The sequence below is a fragment of the Acipenser ruthenus genome, chromosome 1, assembly GCF_902713425.1.
Source record: "Acipenser ruthenus chromosome 1, fAciRut3.2 maternal haplotype, whole genome shotgun sequence".
NCBI classification, from domain to species: Eukaryota; Metazoa; Chordata; class Actinopteri; order Acipenseriformes; family Acipenseridae; genus Acipenser; species Acipenser ruthenus.
Genome location: NC_081189.1, coordinates 82,710,360 through 82,731,227, shown reverse-complemented (window position 1 = coordinate 82,731,227; position 20,868 = coordinate 82,710,360). Strand labels below are relative to the sequence as shown.

At 38.0% G+C, this 20,868-nt stretch overlaps 1 protein-coding gene across 1 annotated transcript in view; it reads left to right on the top strand.

Moving 5' to 3' along the window:
- Positions 1-20,868, top strand: part of LOC117421533 (2-hydroxyacylsphingosine 1-beta-galactosyltransferase-like) — a 49,541-nt gene that overhangs the window by 9,297 nt on the left and 19,376 nt on the right. Inside the window, exon 2 of the mRNA XM_059031122.1 lies at positions 17,442-18,268. Coding sequence (XP_058887105.1) covers positions 17,444-18,268 — 825 coding nt within the window. The 5' untranslated portion in view covers positions 17,442-17,443. The remainder of the gene's footprint in view (positions 1-17,441; positions 18,269-20,868) is intronic.

Here is a 20,868-nt window from a genome sequence, read left to right as displayed (position 1 = left end):
GAATCTGTGCAGGGCACAATGAAATCTCAAGACTATCAAGGCATTCTGGAGCGAAACGTACTGCCCAGTGTCAGAAAGCTCTGTCTCAGTCGCAGGTCATGGGTCCTCCAACAGGATAATGACCCAAAACACACAGCTAAAAGCACCCAAGAATGGATAAGAACAAAACATTGGGACTATTCTGAAGTGGCCTTCTATGAGTCCTGATCTGAATCCTATCGAACATCTATGGAAAGAGCTGAAACTTGCAGTCTGGAGAAGGCACCCATCAAACCTGAGACAGCTGGAGCAGTTTGCTCAGGAAGAGTGGGCCAAACTACCTGTTAACAGGTGCAGAAGTCTCATTGAGAGCTACAGAAAACGTTTGATTGCAGTGATTGCCTCTAAAGGTTGTGCAACAAAATATTAGGTTCGCGGTCCCATCATTTTTGTCCATGCCATTTTCATTTGTTTTATTATTTACAATATTATGTTGAATAAAAAATCAAAAGCAAAGTCTGTTTTCTATTAAATATGGAATAAACAATGGTGGATGCCAATTACTTTTGTCAGTTTCAAGTTATTTCAGAGAAAATTGTGCATTCTTCGTTTTTTGTGGAGGGGTACCAACAAATTTGAGCACGTCTGTATGTTGTCATTTTTATGAAGTGTATATTTACCTTTTTATGAAGCCTGTCTGAGATCCTATCATAAATGCAGCCCTGTCTGGTGGCCCCCATAGAATTACTTTATACTACTGTATAAAACACTTTCACCTGCACTTCCTTCAATTGTTGCCAGATTTTCCATTCTTGGGAATAGCAAATTCTGTTTTTCAAAAATGGCCAATTCTGTTTTTTCTCCCCACTTTTTTTCAGTGTCTTAATAATTCAACATGACATTATATACATAAGTATAATGTTGATAGTTAAAATAAGTACATTAAAATATATTGCCACAATTATTTTTTATTTTTGTTTTTATTAGTTTTTCTTTTTTCTTATTGCTGTAATAGTAAGTAAAGCACCTGAAGACACTTCTCATTTCTGGCATTAAAATAAGCATAATTATGTTGGAACATTTTATTTAGAGAGAAATTTAATTGTTAGGTCTTAAAATACAACTTGTACATTGAGCATATGTTCTGGTTAAATATCTAATGAGACTAGGGATCTGATTAACATCTTTTAGTCTCCTGAATTCTGGTTAGAACCTGGGAAGCTGATTGTATCCTGGCTTTTGTCTTTAGAACAAAAGACTGACCAACAGGATAATGTTGTAAAAACACCTCCTTTGATGTCCAGCCCTAACACGAAATATATTTGCCTTTTGGGGAGACCACTGTTTTGTATTGGAGCTACAAACCTATTGATAAACGTCTTCACAAATAGTAAACTAGATATAAAAGGTTTTGCTTAGAAAATAGAGGGTTTATGAGGGGGTCATAAAAGTTAGCCCCTTTGGACAGAGACAGATACTTCAAGGGCTGATAAGAGGTTTGTATAACTGTAACTAAGAAATGTGTTTTCTTCTGATTGGCTTAAAGGAAAAAAGTGATGTGATAAGGTTAAGTATATATTAACTAAAACATTTTATACTCACAGATACACAAAGACAAGAACACTATCGTCTAACTAACTTTTTTTATTTTAAAACAACACATAATATTACAACAGTTCAGAAAACAAATGTCCAGCACTGTTGTCAGAATTGCATAAGTTCAGCATGGAAGAGGGGGTCTTGGTTTCAGTTCAACTCCTCCTACATGGCACAAGGCGGCCCCAGCTCAAAGAAGGAAGCTGGTAGTCAACGAGGTGCAGAAGCAGGAGGAGAGGATGAGGTGTATAAAGGCCATTTCCCAGGCCAAACAGGGAGAATGGATGAGATGGGAGAGTGTGGAACAACGCAAGATTGGCTGGCAAGACCTATGGTCAATGGAACAGAGCAGGATCAGTTTCCTCATCAGGTCAACATATGATGTTCTCCCATCACCACAGAACCTAAACCTCTGGGTAGGAGAGGATCCCTCATGTCCTTTGTGTTCATCACCTGCAACATTAAGGCACATTTTGACAGGATGTAAGGTGGCTCTTAGCCAAGGACGGTTTACTTGGCGCCATGACCAGGTGCTGCGATGTTTGGCCTTAGCATTGGAAGACAAGCGTAACATGACCAATAAGTTGCCACCTGTTCCATCAAAACATTACACACAAAAGACAACATTCCTCCGCCCAGGAGAGCAACCACCAAGAAAAGGTGTTAAAACCAATCCTCGCCCAGGACAACTGGAAGCTGCTAGAGACTGGAATATGCTGGCAGATGTTGGTCAACGGCTTATTTTTCCACCTGAGATTGCCACCACTAACCTTCGACCAGATATTGTCTTGTGGTCTGGATCAGCACGCCTTGTTCACCTGGTAGAGTTAACAGTGCCATGGGAGGACGCTGTAGATGAGGCGTATGAGAGGAAGAAACTGCGGTATGCTCAACTAGCCACTGAAGCGGAACAGCGAGGATGGAGAGTTCGGGTTTACCCAGTGGAAGTGGGTTGTCGAGGATTTGTGGCACACTCTACAACCCGGTTTCTCAGAGACGTCGGATTCAGTGGCCAAGAGTTGCGTCGCACAGTGAAGAACTTATCTGAAGCAGCAGAGAGGAGCAGCAACTGGCTGTGGTTGAGACGGAAAGATTCTGGCTGGGGACAGGTAAGTAAGCTGGGCTGAGTTGAGTGGGGGACGGAGGGGGGTGATGCTGGGACGCCAGAATCACCGTCGAGCCCTCTTGAGGTGTCGTGGGCTAGTCGACGAAACACTGAGGATGGAAGGTGCCCACTTGAAAACCCCAGAGATGTACCCTACTTAGCTCAATCCAGACGGTTGTCATGCTGATGCGCTGGGGAGGCCGCACTTTGGTTGATCCCCGGAGCCAGCATCGCAGCCGTCGTGTGTGCTGATGCGCCAGGGAGGCAAAATAAGCTGATCCCTGGAGCCAGCATTACACTTCAGCCATTAACACCAGACAGAAGGATATCTACATCATCATATGGAAGGAAACGTAAATGGATGGAGACACATATGGATCACATTAGTTTACTGTAAAGCTACGTCTTAGTTGGTGCTTATCTTGGCGAGAGCCGAGTTCAAATCAGCATGAAGTTTTAACATCTACTCTCGTGTAATGGAAATCATTACATTCATTAATTTCATTTTGAAACTCCAAAGAAGCGCAAAACTGTATACAGTCAGTTTTCTTCAATGTGCACAATTTATTTACATGCTGTTTGCCAGAAATACAAGCCTGTTGTCCTGCTCTGGATTCAAGGCGGTGCGCTTATTTTTTTGTTTACATCGAATACACAGAGGGACGTACTTGCAAACATTTTCAAATCTGATTCGCTGGTAGGATGGGACCAGCAAATCAGAATCTAGTTATCACGAGCAGGAAAAGAAGAGCATGCCCACTGCTTGTCTGGCAAAAATACTGTAAATAGCAAGGCAGGGCATTCAGAGCAGTTTCGTTGATAAACTTAAATAATGTTATTAACTGTGCACGTTAAAATGTAATTATTGAATCAATTATCCAGTATTTGTATCTGTATATAAGGAGGAATGGAATCGATTTGAAAAATTGATTTTCCATTTAATCGTAGCAGCCCTAGTATGCACAAAGCCCAACTACTGCACAATTTCTATACCACCAGGGGGTATTTACAAAATCTAGAAAAGTATAGTCTGATGATGGTGTGATGACATCAACATTCTAGAAAAAGAGCATTCGATTCTGGGTGCCAAAATGAATTATAAACAAAGCCAATTAGACCTTAAAGATATGCTGTTAAACCAATTTTGCAGATAAAAATGACCATGATCATGTCTGAAAATAATTGGAAAACTTTAAAGGATTGTATTGGCGATGAACTACACTAAGCTGACTGAACTGATCATTTGTAAGTGAGCTTTGATAACATGGTACGTTAACCCATCCACAAAAATCATTTTAATTAAATGGAATATATTATGTTACAAAGCCCTTCATCTATTATAGGGAGAAACACTAAACTAGGACTTCCATATTTACAAATATTCATAAACATGTACACAAACTGCTGTAAACTGTGCCATAGCAACACAATATGGGGACAGTATGACCTCTATTTAATTATGAACCCTTTTTCCTTTCCAGTCAGATGTCGGACCCTGTCAGACATCATCAAAAAGGCGTCATACAGGTCCCTACTCATGTTTTCTCAGGAAAAAGCAGTGAAAAGCTTTCAGTGGCTGAGAGAGGCAGATAAAAGCTGGGGGAAAAAAATAAAAATTGAGGCGGATCTGAGCAATACGCATAGTCCCTTCACCACAGACATAACATGGACATAAACAAGCTTCCGCATCCAGTGCTCAAAGAAAATCACAGACATTTGCCAAGCTTTTTGAGATGTTATAGTAATAGAATAATGACTTGGATAGCATTATTGAGGAGTTTGGTGATTAAATCAGGTGATCAGGAGATGACTTATCAACATGCACTACTGTGAAGAGATATAAGATAAATACAGCAAGCAAGGAGTGGGGCAGCAAAGCAAAAGAATAACAAATGATAATTAGCTTAGTGGATGATAACTCTGAATTTAGTTTTGGGGGGTCACCATTTCGGAACATGATGAAATTGACAGGACTTGTCTAACTTCCCCAAAATTATGTTTTTAGCTTTCAGGGATATGGAGTTTTCAATGGAGAAAAAAATTACATTTTAAATTGTAATAACATGTAAATGGTTTTAAAAAAATGGTTGCTATAGTGAGGGTTGCTATCTGGGAGCCATGTAGGGCAAATCTCGGATGAATGGGTCTGAAAACTACCACCAATTTCGAGCTTTGTTTCACAAAATACAGGTATTAAGAAGTAAAATTGATTACTTCTGCTCAGGATCTGCTCTTGTAAAATGTACTGTATCAAGCAGCAAAGTTTAGCCTATCCAGTGAAAATTTGCATATATTAATTTTGCACAATACTAAGATAACTTAAAGGTATATGCTCCTTACTGTTTAAAATTCTAAAAAATTACTTAAATTGGTTTAACAGTCATTGTTGTACCAAGAAAGACCATCACTGACTATTATTTATCTGCAACTGTGTAAAAAATGCGTAACACTGGGGGTGTTCACCCTTGCGCCACGTTGAAGTCCAGCATTTCCGACTTACGCAGGGTTTTTTTTTTGTTTTGGGTTTTTCTTTTTTTGTTGTTGTTAACAATAAACTGAATATACTAACGTCTTAAGTTTCACTGAACATAAGGAAATAACTTGTTTATGTACTTTTAAAATTTAAAGTAAAAGAAAAGGCAATGTCCTTAAAACTGTTTAACAACTCTACGGATCATCTAACATGAACTCTTGATCTTCCTCCAGGTCTGTTATTCTGGCACATTTTCCAGGTTCTGCAGTGCACATGCATGAAACAACACATGGGACATTGTTTTTTGCACATCTGCAATTGTGAAGACATTCTTACACCCACAAAATGAATTTTGTTCCAAGTCACAGTGGCTTAGGTGACTTTGTCATTAGTACTGGGGTAATGATACCATTGGTTACTCTTCTACCAAAGTCCGGTGGGTCTGGAAGTGTTGGATCATTCATGTGAGCACTTTTGCTCACATATATTTGGTGACGAGCATGCAATGCATGCAGATGAAAAGAATGATCGGTAGGAGGCAAGCTTCTAAGGTCTGCTTTGGCAGACATTGTTCCAAAAAGATGGTCTCTCAGTCTGTCTAGAGTGTCAAATTTCTCTCTGCCGTAGAGCCTTACAAATAGTTCATTTGCCTCTGATATAGCATTGTCAAACACTTTTTCACCTGCATGATATGGTATCCCACCAAAGCTTGCAAGGACAGTGAAATCAATGTAGGAAGCCAAAACTAGTTTTGCAACTTGTTTTTTCCCTTTCCTGAAAGGATAACTGACTGTGTCACAGCCAGTAAATATATAAGCAATAAGCAGTAGGCCTGTTTGAGTGGATTCTGAAATCTTAAATTTAGAACTTAGTTGCTTGGAAATCAAATGGGTTGGAATATACCTTTCTTCTGAACCCATAATTCCTGTAGGCCAGGTATTCTTGATGAAAAATAAATGCAGAGGAGGATTATATCTGTTTCTGAAACAGCATAATTAATCTGAGCAACAATTGTCGTGTCTGCTTCTTCATGCTTTTATACAGCTCAAATTTGTAAGAAATCTAACAGTTTCTTTTGTCAAGTGGATTGTTTTACCTGGGTCTTTGTTCATGCCATCAAGGACAAGATGGAGCTCAAAGGGAAGACTGATGTGATCAGAAATCCAAGACTCATAGTTCCTAGCCCATGCACAACACAGATTTAGGATTTAATTTAAATCTGTATTTAAAATTTAAATCATTATTTTGCAAAACCCAGAATTAGGATTTCACTTAAGTATTTATTTTTAAGTTAGAAGTTGTTAAATATTTTCAGATTTATAAATTGTATCTGAAAGTATGCATTATTCACAAGATTTATAAATTGGGGGGGAAAACAGTCATGTTTTTGGTTAAATCTGGGAATAAAGACAGGTCAAAATATTTGTGCTATTTTTTTACATTTGGCACCCCATATGCAGCTGGCCTGCACAGACTAAACAATTGAATACATAACTTAATCTCTAGTTTGATTCAGATAAAGAGAAGCCAACAGTATTCTAGTTAAGAACCAACACTGAAGTAAGTCATCACTAGGGTACCCCAAAGCTGCTGTCCTGCATTGATATATCATTTATATTTATATAATAAACGCCCCCGAACGAGCCCAGCTAGTCTGTCAATGAATCATTACACACGTTTTCAGTGACATTAGGAATTTGGAATTGCACATTAAACCTGGTAGAACTGCAAACTATGTACAACTGTGTTTTTTTTGTTAAACTTTTTTTTTTTTTTTTTGGGAAGCAATCATTCTTATATGTTTGCAATTTTAAGGACTTTTGCAAACCATATTTTTGAACAGACCTATTTAATTCTCTCTGAGACCTGTAGTTTACAAAAATGGACATTCAAATTCTCGTACTTTTAGGAACTATTAAGTCAATTTAAGCAATTATGTAATGTTGGCTCCCGGACTACTATATCTGACATGGGTTAAGATGATTCTGAATAGAAATTAAATCAACACTGTCCAAACAATAACTACAAACCCAAAAAGAAAATATGCAGTATCTGGCTTATCTCTTAGATATCCCTGTTTTAAGGCATCTCAACCAACTGCAGTTCAGTGCACGATTGCACACCAGAGGCTGAACTGTAAAACAGAAGTAACTTCTTTAACAAATTCAATTTTTATTCCTGTTGAATCAGCAATCTCGGATTTCAGTTATTTCGAAAGTATGACTATCTTGATTAAAAGAAGCAGCAAATGGTACACAGAGACTCAAAGAGCAATAAAAATCGTTGAACTATTATGGGAATGGAAAACATCCTAAGAATACACACGGGGCAAGTGCTGTAAAAAAAAAAAAAAGACAAGACCCAGGGGGAGGGAGTGAAAAGGGTTAGGTGAAATCTTGCAATTAGTTTCTGGGCAGAAACCGCTGTCCACGTCAGCATGGCTCCCAATAGAGAGGTGAATATGTAACCATTGTTTCAAAGCTAGTTTAACTAGTTTTAATTTGTCTAGAATGAAGGTCTGCGACGTGAATGTTAATCTGTATGATCTGGTAGCAATTCACTCTGTCTAAACCCTGTTGAATATTCTGTCTAAATTCTGTTTAATAAAGTGTCTGTCAATCAGAAGTCATTTGAATCGTGATTATACTTTATTCATAAAGGTTATGTTTAGGAGAATAAGTAAGACATACTTAATAAACAGTCAATTAAACCACACTTCTTACACCTTTGTCCTGTACCCAGACCTTTTTTTTTTAATTTAATGAAAATGTCACAAGTGCCCAAAATTTGACCCATGTTGAATCTTGTTAAGGCCCCCTTTCATTGCTGCCTGCAGGTGTCCACTTGAGCCTACTGGGCACCTGGCTAGTAGGTGATGCAGTAGTGAGGTGAGGTGACTAGGTCTCTTCTGATTTTTGCCTCCAAAACCTATAAGAGCGCCAGAGATAATGCAGTGCTACCTGTTGCGTGCTACTGTACCTTCTGAGGCAACACAATTTCAAAAAATACTTTCCATATTTCCATACTTTCCATATGCAAAAGTTATTGTTTTCCCGAACCGAAAGCAAACCAAAACCGATAATGGCATAAAATTCGAACCAAAACCCCAGTCTCGGCATTAAGTCGGCAGCATTTTTGGGAGCTCATTGCACACTTTGCTGCATGTTGATGGTTTATATTAACATTCCTTAATAATTTTAATATGGTAACATAAATCAAAGGTTATGACAAGACTTGCCTGATTGCCCCAAGTAGTGATAACCTTGGCTTATACTTAGTCTGGGGGGGTTCAGATGTCTAGAGTTGTTTTCTTTTTAGGTTTGTTGATGAAAGGTGCGGTGTAATCTAAACTAAACCTTTAGTTAAAAATCCATCCTTTTGAAGTGAAAAAAGTTTTTGAGTTTAAAAAAAAAAAAAGAAAAGGTGCTGAAGTCGCGTTGTGTCTGTTAAATTACTATGTTGACCTAATAAAAAAATAATGATGCTAAACTGACTAAAACAGCCAAATGCTTAAGTATTGAAAGAAAAGAAAATGTTAGTTGATGTATTATGGGGTATAATAAACCAGCATAATAAACGAGAACTTTGTTTTTGGGGAGTCAAAGGGGGTACCAGGAAAATAGTAAATAGTGTAATGTCTGTTAATACAGTGTTTTATACTTTCTACATTGTCTAATTGTAAAATACATTGGTGTGAATGATGCAATAACACTGTATTAAGCCTGTTTATCACAAAAAGTATGTATGTAAAAATGCAGTTTGGCTTTTCAGTTTTAAACTTTTCCATCAAATAGCTGAGAGTTGATTAAAAAAAAATGAATCAATCATAACCATTTTAAATCCCTAATGTGTGTGTATTATATATAGCAAAGGGGGTGAATACTTATGCAATCAATTATTTTCTGTTTTATATTTGTAATTTAGAACAATATGTAGATTTTATTTTTCGCTTTGACATTATGGACTTTTTTGTGTTGATCACTGGCAAAAACTCCTATTATAATTATTATTATTATTATTATTATTATTATTTGTTTAATTAGCAGACGCCTTTATCCAAGGCGACTTACAGAGACTAGGGTGTGTGAACTATGCATCAGCTGCAGAGTCACTTACAATTACACCTCACCCGAAAGACGGAGCACAAGGAGGTTAAGTGACTTGCTCAGGGTCACACAATGAGTCAGTGGCTGAGCCGGAATTTGAACCGGGGACCTTCTGGTTACAAGCCCTTTTCTTTAACCACTGGACCACACAGCCTCCTAATTAAATCCATTTTGATTCCATGTTGTAACACAATACAATGTGGAAAATTAAGGGGGGTGAATACTTTTGAGAGCCACTGTGTGTGTTTTTTTTTACACACCACCTTAAAATATATATATATATATATATATATATATATATATATATATATATATATAAGGTGTTGTGTAAAAATCATAATTGTTGTCTTACTTTGTATAAGGATTGCTGATAATGTGCTGGATGTACATATGTATTTGGAACTGGAATGTTTATCTACATTGATTGAAATGATTGCCAAACGTGTACCTGCAAAGTTAATCGTGTCCATTGTAATCGGAGCTGTTGAGCACTGTGATAAAATCGTGGCACATTTATCCCAAATAACATAATGAACTGTTGATTTAGTGTGGCAAAGTTGTTTGTAGTGCACAGGTGTAGAGGCAATGCAGTGCTTAATAACAGTCCAACAACAGTTCCAATGGTGAAAATGAAGCTTCATTTGTTGTTTTTAAATAATAAGACTGACTATACACAGCAATGTGTAAAGCCAGTCAAAACCACAGGGTTCAGTCCCAAAATAATAACACACACTATACACAGACACGGTCACAAATCCCAACAGTGATTTCTCCTTGTGTAAGTGGTGAATTATACAGCAACAGTGAAACAGTAGTGCAGTGCAGTCTGGGGTTGAAGCTGGCTGAATAGCGACAGCTCCCAGATTCATTCTTCTATGAATGATAAGGGTGACAATTAATAGACAGACAGATAAAACACTTTCAGCTTTTACCGTCCTTTTACAGGTCTTTTACAACCAGAACAAAGGAACAGATCGCTCGGCCACATTCCGTGATATACCTTCAGTCATGCCCCCTTTGGTAGCGAGTGCAATCACGTCTCCTCCAATCCATGACTGACACATTGCCTACCGCAGTGAGTCGCTGACTTCTAGTATTGTGGCCTCAAGGACTTCATCAATGTATCTCTGAGCAGTAAGGTTGCCCTCAATCTGCACCAAAGGTGTTCTTGTGCTGAAGGAGATTATTATTATTATTATTATTATTATTATTATTATTATTATTTATTATTATTTTTTTTTTATTTAGCAGACGCCTTTATCCAAGGCGACTTACAGAGACTAGGGTGTGTGAACTATGCATCAGCTGCAGAGTCACTTCCAATTATGTCTCGCCCGAAAGACGGAGCACAAGGAGGTTAAGGCCCCATCAGTTGGCTTGAACAACGCAACAGTCAGCATAACGTTCACCACGACGTCTCCACACACGTTGTCTTGGTTCAGTGAGCAACAGTCATTCTGCTGATGCGCAGGTTATTTCTTCCTGGAATTTCTTGTGCTGTAGCCACTGCAGTCTGAAACCGATTACGCAGATGGATCAGTCGGATGTGATGGTCCTGGGCTGGTGTGGTGACCCTCTGCCTTCCAGGACGTGGCCTGTCCATCATAAAGCCGGTTTCTTGGTTTCTCTGCTGATTTGTTATTATTTATTTCTTAGTAGACACCCTTATCCAGGGCAACTTACAATTGTTACAAGATATCACATTATTTTTACATACAATTACCCATTTATACAGTTGGGTTTTTACTGGAGCAATCTAGGTAAATTACCTTGCTCAAAGGTACAGCAGCAGTGTCCCCCACCTGGGATTGAACCCACGACCCTCCAGTCAAGAGTCCAGAGCCCCAACCACTACTCCACACTTGTTGAAGCAGAACATCTCATTCTCCAGGCAACTTCTCTCACCAACACACCGCCTTCAATCAATAGCAACCAGGCAATCTTCATTACTCAAGTGGGGCATGGTCGTATCTTTCGCTGTTCTTGCGTTAATTAAAATAATGTCTTTTCGAGTGGCTATTTTACAGATTCTTTAATCAACTCATTTTGGGAAATTAACTCAGCTCAAAAACCAAACTCTGAGCACCTGGCGTTTTTATGAAATCACATGACTTGAGCTACGCATTTTGTTATCCCAAGGAACAATACTACTCAAACAATCAATAAACCTATCTGCTCGCTATTTAAAAGGTAAATAACATTATGTATGTGCATAATATCTATCTATCTATCTCTATCTATCTATCTATCTATCTATCGCCTGAAATACTAATCGATATGATTTTTTTTTTAAAACGATGCTTGAAGGCAAGCAGTTTTGTTAGGAATATATGTCAAAAACCACCAAGCCTGTTTATAATATGAAGCCGTTTAGAATGTCCGGCATTTCCATCTGTGGACTATTATAAGTATACACTGCAACAAAGTATCAAAGACAGCACAGGCTGATACATTTAGCCTGGGGCATTCTATCAATATTAGGACTGCCTATGGGTTGTTAGAAGTATCAACTACAACAAAGTATCAATCTAGGCATTACATAGGTCATACAGGTTGATACAAATAACGTGTGTCATTCTATCATGCTTGCAGTTAACTCTTTCAGGCCAGTGTAAATGTTTCCAAGTGGGAAGGACTATATAGTTAATGGATGAGGGGCACATTTTTACACATTACTTGTACTTTGCACAAGAATGCCAGTAATCTCTCACTAGATGTAATCGTTAATATTTTACAATGTATTCTTTTTTTCCATTGCTTTTGCATAGTCCAACTGTTTAAACATTATGTATAGCCTACATACAGTTTAAACTACCAGGAATAGATTTAGGACTATTTGACCAATGCAATACAGTAATAATCATGTTAAGTTGTTGAAGGGCACTGGTCTCTTAAAACCCATAAGTGAAAGAGCTGATACAGAACTTTTATTTATTTATTTATTTATTTATTTATTTATTTATTTATTTGCGTGTGACAGGTGAATAAAATATGTTGAATTCTGCCTTCTATTCATGTTGAGGTCTGATAAACCCTCACACTTGACTATATATTGATGGACATTACGTAAGCAAATTAGGTGGTTTTTTTTGTTTTTTTTTTGGAAAACCATGTTCCTTCTCAAAAATATTTTTTAATATTAATCTTTAATAAAGGAAAACACCTGCATTTTGACGTATCTATTTCAGTGCAATGTCATGTCTTTTTATTATAATAAAGAAATAAGCTTTTTAAAAACATTTTAAATTGATTTGTGTTTTATTAAAAACAATTCTGGGGAGAGTCAAAAAATACATTAACTTTGACTTATGTACTAAGGGTTTCTCTTTAAATGAATTCACAATCCAGTTCTGGTGTAAATTTTTAAGGTAAACTGAGCATGACCTAGAAACTGGGCTGTCATCTGCAAGAGCAGAACATCCCAAAAACTAAATCTGACCAAAATTTGGGGCATTATCTCAAATGCAAAGTGGCCCAGAATTTGGGATGTAGCTTGAGAACAAGCAGTCTGTTTGTGAAACTGTGATTACATTAGAGATAAACTAATGAATCCTGTAACAAAACTGTAGGAGGATTCTCCAGCGCTTCGTTTTTTTTTAATATATATATATATACAAGGATAGGACCATTGACAAACTTGTGAAAGCCTTTTCAAAAAGGATTGCCCATTGAAGCAGGGTGCGATCAGGCTGCTTTGTTTCTTTCACATTGCAATTCCATACCAGATGAGTCTGTCTGTCCTCCTCAAAAGACTCTCAGAGGATGCCGTTTTTCACATATGTGCAGTGTTGTGGTAATGCTCATTTAGGTTCCATCTCTTTCGTCTAAATGACATTCACTTTCTTCTTGTATGTCCTCTATCAGCTCTCCAGCTGAAGCACTCTTGGAACTTGCATCTTTCTTCTCAGCAGTTGGCATCCCCCTCTCACTGGGGAAAACCATCGGTCCAGTTCACACTTTTGAGTTCCTAGGAATAACTTTGGATACTATTCGATTTGAAACCTGATTACCTCCCACAAAGGCAGGGACCGATGGGCAGCCATTTTAGATGGCATAGTTGAGTCTTTTGTGCAAGGTAGGATTTAGTCCTGGTGTTTTGGAGCCAGTAAGCAGCTTAGCTGCCCGGACTGTTAGTTAGGGATGCTTACCTGTATAGTTAGTAGTTCATTAAGGAGTTAGGCCTTTGTTTGTTTATATTGAATGTTTTTTGAAGCACTGTAAATAATAAACACACAGGTACCACCCTGATTAAACTGCATTCCTGGAAGTTCGACTTTCTTTTATGCTAGAGGACAGTGTAAGAGGTCAGGAAAAAGTGATAAACATATCAAACATTTCCAGAGTTGTCACTAATATATAGTAACATTTTCAGGTTCCGGCCTTATGGACTTCAGTCCAGCTCCTTCCCTCTGTCAGTCGCTCCCTTGTCCCGACAGGTTGTCCATTCTCTCCCTCTTTTCTTCTCCCTTCCCTCCAGCAAGGTTCCCGGGGGGAGGGGGGGTTAATGGCACAGCTGTAGTCAGGGCCCGTCTCACGGCTGATGGTAGTAAAGGTGGGTGGTTCACTCATTCTCTTATTATCTCCTCACTTCTATCAGTTTGGCTGTCGTCTCTCTCTCCCTCTCGTGTCATTCTTGCAGCTCTTATATGCTGGCCCGCCCCCTCTCGCTTCTCAGATCTAGTTGGAGGAGACCTCTTGCCAGTCTTTGCCGTCCGCCCAATTAGCGTCCTCTCCACCTGTCCATCACTGAGGTCCTCCAAGATTCTGCCACCTCTCGAGGAAAACGTCACAGGACAGTCGTTTTAAAGTTTGCAAAATGGCATTTGAATGATGGATTGAATGCTGATAGTCGTTCCATTTGGAGAAAGTCCCCCTTCGAGCTAGTCGTTTGACTCCCTTATCAACAGTGGCTCTAACAGCTGGGGGGGGGGGGGGGGGATTAGAGAGAAACCCCTGGCCCTCTATGTGTTTATTTCTAATTCTCTTTTTCCCAGCACTTTTTTGTTCTCCCTGCGTAGATCACGAGGCTCTCCATGCAGCCTCGGAGCGTCTAGACGACTCAGTAAGCCAGGGAGACCTTGGTTTGTCCTCCTATCCTTCCTTAGTTGTCCCTTGGGGGAAGTCCTTGCTTCCTGGCCTTGGAGGTCGATCGACGGCAGTTCTCAGAGTAGTCAAGGGGAAACCCCTATTCTGTTACCAAGTCACAAGCACTTTATCTTTATTCTGGTTGTCCCTTACGCAGGCCTGGCTCCTGCCTTGTGAAATTCATTTATTTATTTTGTTAGCGTCAACCATACTGGAAGTGCGGGACAATATCGTTGGTGCGTTTTGATTATCTACTAAGTGGTCTGCCAGGTTTGAGTCGTAGAATTGAGAAGAAGCAGTAGAATACAGTATACAGAATACAGTAATATAGCAAGCATGTGCTGGAACGCACTTCATAATAACAAACTTTCGGCTGTAACGAACCTGGCCCTTGGATCCCAACTAAACAATAATTAAAAAATCGGTAATATAAACACACTGTCAACATCCCAGTCTGTAGCACAGGAGACACCTCCACAGCAAAGTTAACGTTTCACTGTCAAACAGTGTGCACTGTGTGACTATATGTCTTCGAAACAAAAATCATTTTATGTTGCAACAAAGCTGGAAATGATTGATTTATTGAAAAAAAGGAGCAACACGGGCATATCTGTCGTGAATATTGGTTGTCAGAAAACATGGGAAAAGGCACTCTTTGGCTCATTCAGCTACCATGCAACAGACGCGGCAAAGCAAAATTGATTTAAAAAAAAAAAAAAAAAACGGACTCAAGCATCTGATGAACTTTGATATTTCAAACTTTCGGATCGATTTGGAATAAAAGCTCTTTCAGTTTGGGATTCCTTGCATGTTGGATTGAAACCAAACTCAATATTTAAGATTCGGTTTACTTCGAATCATTTCATGTCAGATTGATTGAGTAAAAGTTTCAGTTTCGATTCAGACTTTTTTTCTTTTTTGTACTGTTTTTTAATTATTTAAAGAATAGAATAAAGCAAAGAGAATACTGGATACATGTGACGAACAGGTAAATGTAATTCTACATTTTAATCACAACCTCATAATAATGCTGTATGGGCCTGTGTCTGTATGTTCATTATATAATAAGGACCTTCTCTGTTTTGATTTGTCTTGTTTTATAAAGTATAGATTTGGTATTACAAGTAATATAGGCTCATATAATTTTTCCTTAAATACCATAGCAAATTTTTGCTTTTAACTTGGCAGATATCTTTTATCCTAGACTGTCTGTTTACTACAGTGTTCTATTGTTTATCTTAATCTAAGTAGGTTTCTGTGTGAGCCTCAACACTGATTGATTCCAATTTACATGGGACTGCCCTATTCGGCTCCTGTCTCTCTTACGCTGGGTGACTAAACTTAAAATGTTTAGACTAAACTTGTGTTCTTGATACTGTCCCCCATCTGTGTTGTACACTAAACCACCGAGGAGTCTTCACAGACCTCTGAGTTGTATAACCAGTCATAATGGAATGTTACAGGCTGAGCAAGTGAGTTTAAAGAGTGTTGCAATAGCACTGGGAGGAGGGAAGTGAAGCACTGCATTGTGAAGTTAGCTGAAGAAAGGGATAATAAAGACTTTGAAATACTTTTTTCTACAGTGGTATACACATAATAAACCTTTAAAACATAAAAATATGCTATATAAAATAAGTGCCATGTTGTCTTAACCATGTGTAAATAAACAAGTTGTTGTTTTATGTGATCTCAAAACACGAAACGCAACACTATCATAGTCAATATTTATCTTGCTGCAGAACTGGACTGACTTGTTTTTCCAAATAAGTTGCAATGAACACAGCACTGTATTTGTGCCTAGTTTAGACTAGTTTTGACTTGCAATGTTACTTAAGCATGACTGTTGCATGGAAAAGAGCTGTGTTGTGTCACTGTGCAAACATCCCGAACAATAGAGGATCTGTATTTTAAGCAGCCTTTCACAACAGAATACAGAAAATCAGACTGTATAACCTACTATATTTTACTCTGATGTGGTTCTCTGGTATTTGTTGGGAATTCTGCGGTGACTGCAGCACACATCTGAGATGTGTTTTATAGAGACAAAAGAAAGGAGTACAAAAAAGTGGTCTGCAGAAAAGGCACAACTACAGTAAATTCAAAATGCAAGCTACAGGTATGATGAAAAAGTTGATGACCATGACATACATAAACAGTGTGTACGGACTGATAGAATAAGAATATATGCAAACATGTAAGTAGGACATACAGGTGGACGAAAGTACAGACAGACACCCCCGTACTGTCTATCCCCTCAATCTGGTATTCTCAAACTTAAGATAAGTATTGTTAACACCAAGTTTCAAGACAATAGATAAGTAGTTCTCCATATATGTGAAAATTGTGAAGTGTGACATACAGACAGATGCATGGACAGACAAATGACTGCCTCCATTGAATCCCCTTTCCAGGGGATTTCATCCCCAGCAGAGGATACTAAAATTATATTTTAGTGAATTATACAAATGTTCATGCTAATCTCTTCAGTTAATTCCTTTTTAATCTAATATTTTAAACTTTTAAAATTGATTTATTATTTTAAGATTAATTTACACTGTCCGTGTTTGTACAACTAATTGGGAAAATCGATAGCAAGTCAATAAGTGTTTTTTAGTAAAACCAAATTTTCTCCCAAAACTTAAACCCGAGTTTGAAGCAGGCAGTCTCATGCAGCTGATTTATTTTTAAGTGTTTGCGCCATGTTTTGAGATAAAGGCCCACAAAGCATTAATTAGTTATTAGTCACTTTCACACAGATAAGGACTTTCAGTGACTGTCTTCCGACAGCAGTTAAACAAAATGGCAAGTTACCATCACTTAATATACAGTATTTTATTTATAGTGAATTTTGGTGGTCATATTAAACTACAGTCTCAGTAATAATGTATCTGTTGATCAACTGTGATTCGGTCACATACAATTTACGCCTGACATTGACAGCATAGGTCATTCGAGAGATAACACACCCTACAGAAAGTGTTGTAGTCCACCTTTAGTGGAATGTGACTGCAGGTCATGGACAGTTTATATATAGTAGTGCTAAAATAAAGACATTTGTTTAAATCAATAAATATTTATTTATGTATTTATTTTTCAGCCATGAAGTTGCTTCCTGCCATTTTTGCCTTACTGTGGTGTGTTGCTGCTAGCCTGACGTGGGCTGCCAAAATCGTTGTTGTGCCTCCTATCATGTTTGAGAGCCACCTATACATCTTCAAGACCCTGGCTTCTGCCTTACACCAAGAAGGACACGATACTGTCTTCCTTGTTTCCGAGGGCCGTGAGGTGCCCCCATCTCATCACTACCGCTTTCAGCGATACCCAGGCATCTTTAACAGCACCACAGCGGATGATTTTCTACAGTCCAAGATGAAGAACATCTTCTCAGGACGTCTGACTGCACTAGAACTCTTTGACATCTTGGCGCACTACTCCCAGAACTGCGACCTTATGGTTGGAAACCAGAACCTCATGTCTCGCCTCAGGGAAGAAGAGTTTGACCTGGTCCTGGTTGACCCCAATGAGATGTGTGGCTTTGTCATTGCTCATCTCCTAGGGGTGAGGTATGCAGTCTTTAGCACAGGTCTGTGGTACCCAGCAGAAGTAGGGGCTCCAGCCCCCTTAGCATATGTTCCTGAATTTAACTCCCTTCTCACAGACAACATGAACCTTTTCCAAAGGATTACAAACACAGCAGTCTACTTGGTCTCGCGCTTTGGGGTGCAGTTTTTAGTACTGCCTCGGTATGACCAAATCATGAAGAAGTACGACATACAGCCAGAGGTGTCAATGTATGACTTGGTTCAAGGGAGCAGCCTCTGGATGCTGTGTACAGACATGGCCCTGGAGTTTCCACGGCCTACTTTACCTCATGTGGTGTATGTGGGAGGCATCCTCACTAAACCTGCCAGCCCTCTACCAGAAGTAAGACTTTATGATTTCACTTAAAATGTAGTAATTCAAGTACTTTAATACATTACTGTGAGGTGCTGTTCTGGAATATGTTTTTATATACAGTATTATTGTTTGATCCATGACTTTTAAACACACAGATATGTAGTTGTACATGTCAAAATGTTTATATAATTAAGTTTATTTGTATTGCTACAAGAGTATGTCGGTTTAATATAACAGTATTGGTTTGGTTGCACATGCTTTGGTTTATATAATAATGTATTCTGTTTTTTTTTTTTTTTTTCTACATTGAAACTAATATGAAAATGTATATGTGAAATCACACACATTTCATATGTTTGTCTATTATTGACTTTGTAATGGGGACTGGTATTAAACAGCCCTATTAAAGTGTCCATTTTATACGTAAAAAGGAACGTAAGCCTTCTAGTGTGTTAGGGACACCCAACACTGAACAAATAGAGATCATTCTCTGTATATTCTCATGTTTTTTTTACCAGAGTTGTTTTGAAATTGCACTTCATGATTCCATTTGTGACATTGCACTATTCTAACACCATGGCTATAGTTATACCAAACTAAAGTCACACCTATAGAATCATGGATACAGTTATGCCAAACAATATTGTGTTTAGTAACTGAGTCATTCAGAGTGATAAATTCTTAGTGAGCACACTATTATTAAGAGGGGGACTGAGCATACCATTGTGGATTCATTCACTGACGTGGATGGGTGTCACATTATTCTAATACCTTGGACACGGGTAGGCCAAGCGTTTAGTGTTGCACCAGTTTTAGTATGTTAAAATTGGAGCTTTCTTGAAAGGGAAAGCTATTTGTTTTATTTTACGACTGTTTTAGTAAATGACTAGTTTTTGTTCCTTGAAAGTTATTTTTGTATATTTAGTTTACACTACCATTACAGAAATGTCCATTTAGATTTGCATTGTCAAAAAGCCTTCCATTATCAGTTCAGATGACTGCAAATACCATCATGGTAAACACAAGTGGTTTGTGAGGAGGTCTGAATCGCAATTCTGGATGCCAAAGTCCAAAAGGGGTATTGTAAAACCTTTTGACATTGAGCAGTTTTCTTTTAAATGTAAGTATTGTTTACTTTGTTCATCAGAAACAAGGACTAGTGTCCACTGTTGCTTGTCTGTGCCAGCCAAGGTCTTGTTTTACTATTACAGCTGTACTATTACAGCTGTTCATTAACATTTGCTGAAATGGGGTATTTTTTTACAACAAGGGAATCGAGTTACACAGGCCTTGAATAACGATTACATTATTTGCAGTCAGTGCAGATTGGCAAATAAGAACCATAGGGTATACCTTTAAAAAAAAAAAAAAAAAAAAAAAAGCATTATTAGCAGTGAAACGGAATGAGTTTTAAAGGTAACACTTTTTTTTTTTTAACAATTAAACTGAAACCAAAAAGCGAGCAAAGTTAAATTGCTTTAATCCCCATTTTGAAATCCTAGTGACTCGTTGCAAAAATTTTCAACTGTAAGCAAGTTCTCTTAATTGTGTTTGTGAATCTGATTATGTGAATCAAACAGAGCGTGTCATTCAAGTTACGGGAAGAAAAAAAAAAACACAACAAATGCAATCTTGTTTTACAATCAACACTTCTACAAGATTAAGAAACGATGTCGGAGCAAAACAAACTTAAAGGGACATTGCATCATCAAAAATAAAAAACGAAAACGAAGTCCTACTTATAGTAGAGCTTTGTTACAAAATACAGCACAGGACTGCACAGTATATATTATACACAGTATAGGGCAGCAGTGTGGAGTAGTGGTTAGGGCTCTGGGCTCTGAACTCTTGACCGGAGGGTCGTGGGTTCAATCCCAGGTGGGGGACACTGCTGCTGTACCCTCGAGCAAGGTACTTTACCTAGATTGCTCCAATAAAAACCCAACTATATAAATGGGTAATTGTATGTAAAAATAATGTGATATCTTGTAACAATTGTAAGTCGCCCTGGATAAGGGTGTCTGCTAAGAAATAAATAATAATAAGTGAAGTTTGCATGTGTGTTTGCATAGAAAACTGCACATTATTTTGTCACTCAGGACATTTTTACATTGTAAGTGTAAAAAACGAGTTTTAAACCACTTCCATGTTTGCCACCACCCACTTCCTGTTTGACGAATACATACCCAAATTCATAAATGAATACAAATATGAATAATGGCATGGGCACAAATACAGATAATAGCTCTAAGTACTACCCCTCATTTTTATATTATATATACTGTATATGTATGTATGTGTGTATAATATATATATCCCCTGCCTAAGGAAGCAAACACAAAATTGATGTAAACGCCAATTTGTATGTAAAATTCCATTACCATGACTTTAATCTACAGAACATGAAATAGAATCTAATGGGGGTGGGGGGAGGGGGGAATGCTTGTAAAGTTTAATAGAATTTCAGGTTAGCCTACTATATAGATTACATCATGTGTAATAGTATCTCCAAACAAAAAATGTGTTGGCTTGATTGGCATACATTCATTCATGCTGTTGGAATGGTGTTTTCATCATAAATTGAATCTCAAATAGTGTCTGCTGATATGACTGTACTGTCTGTACTA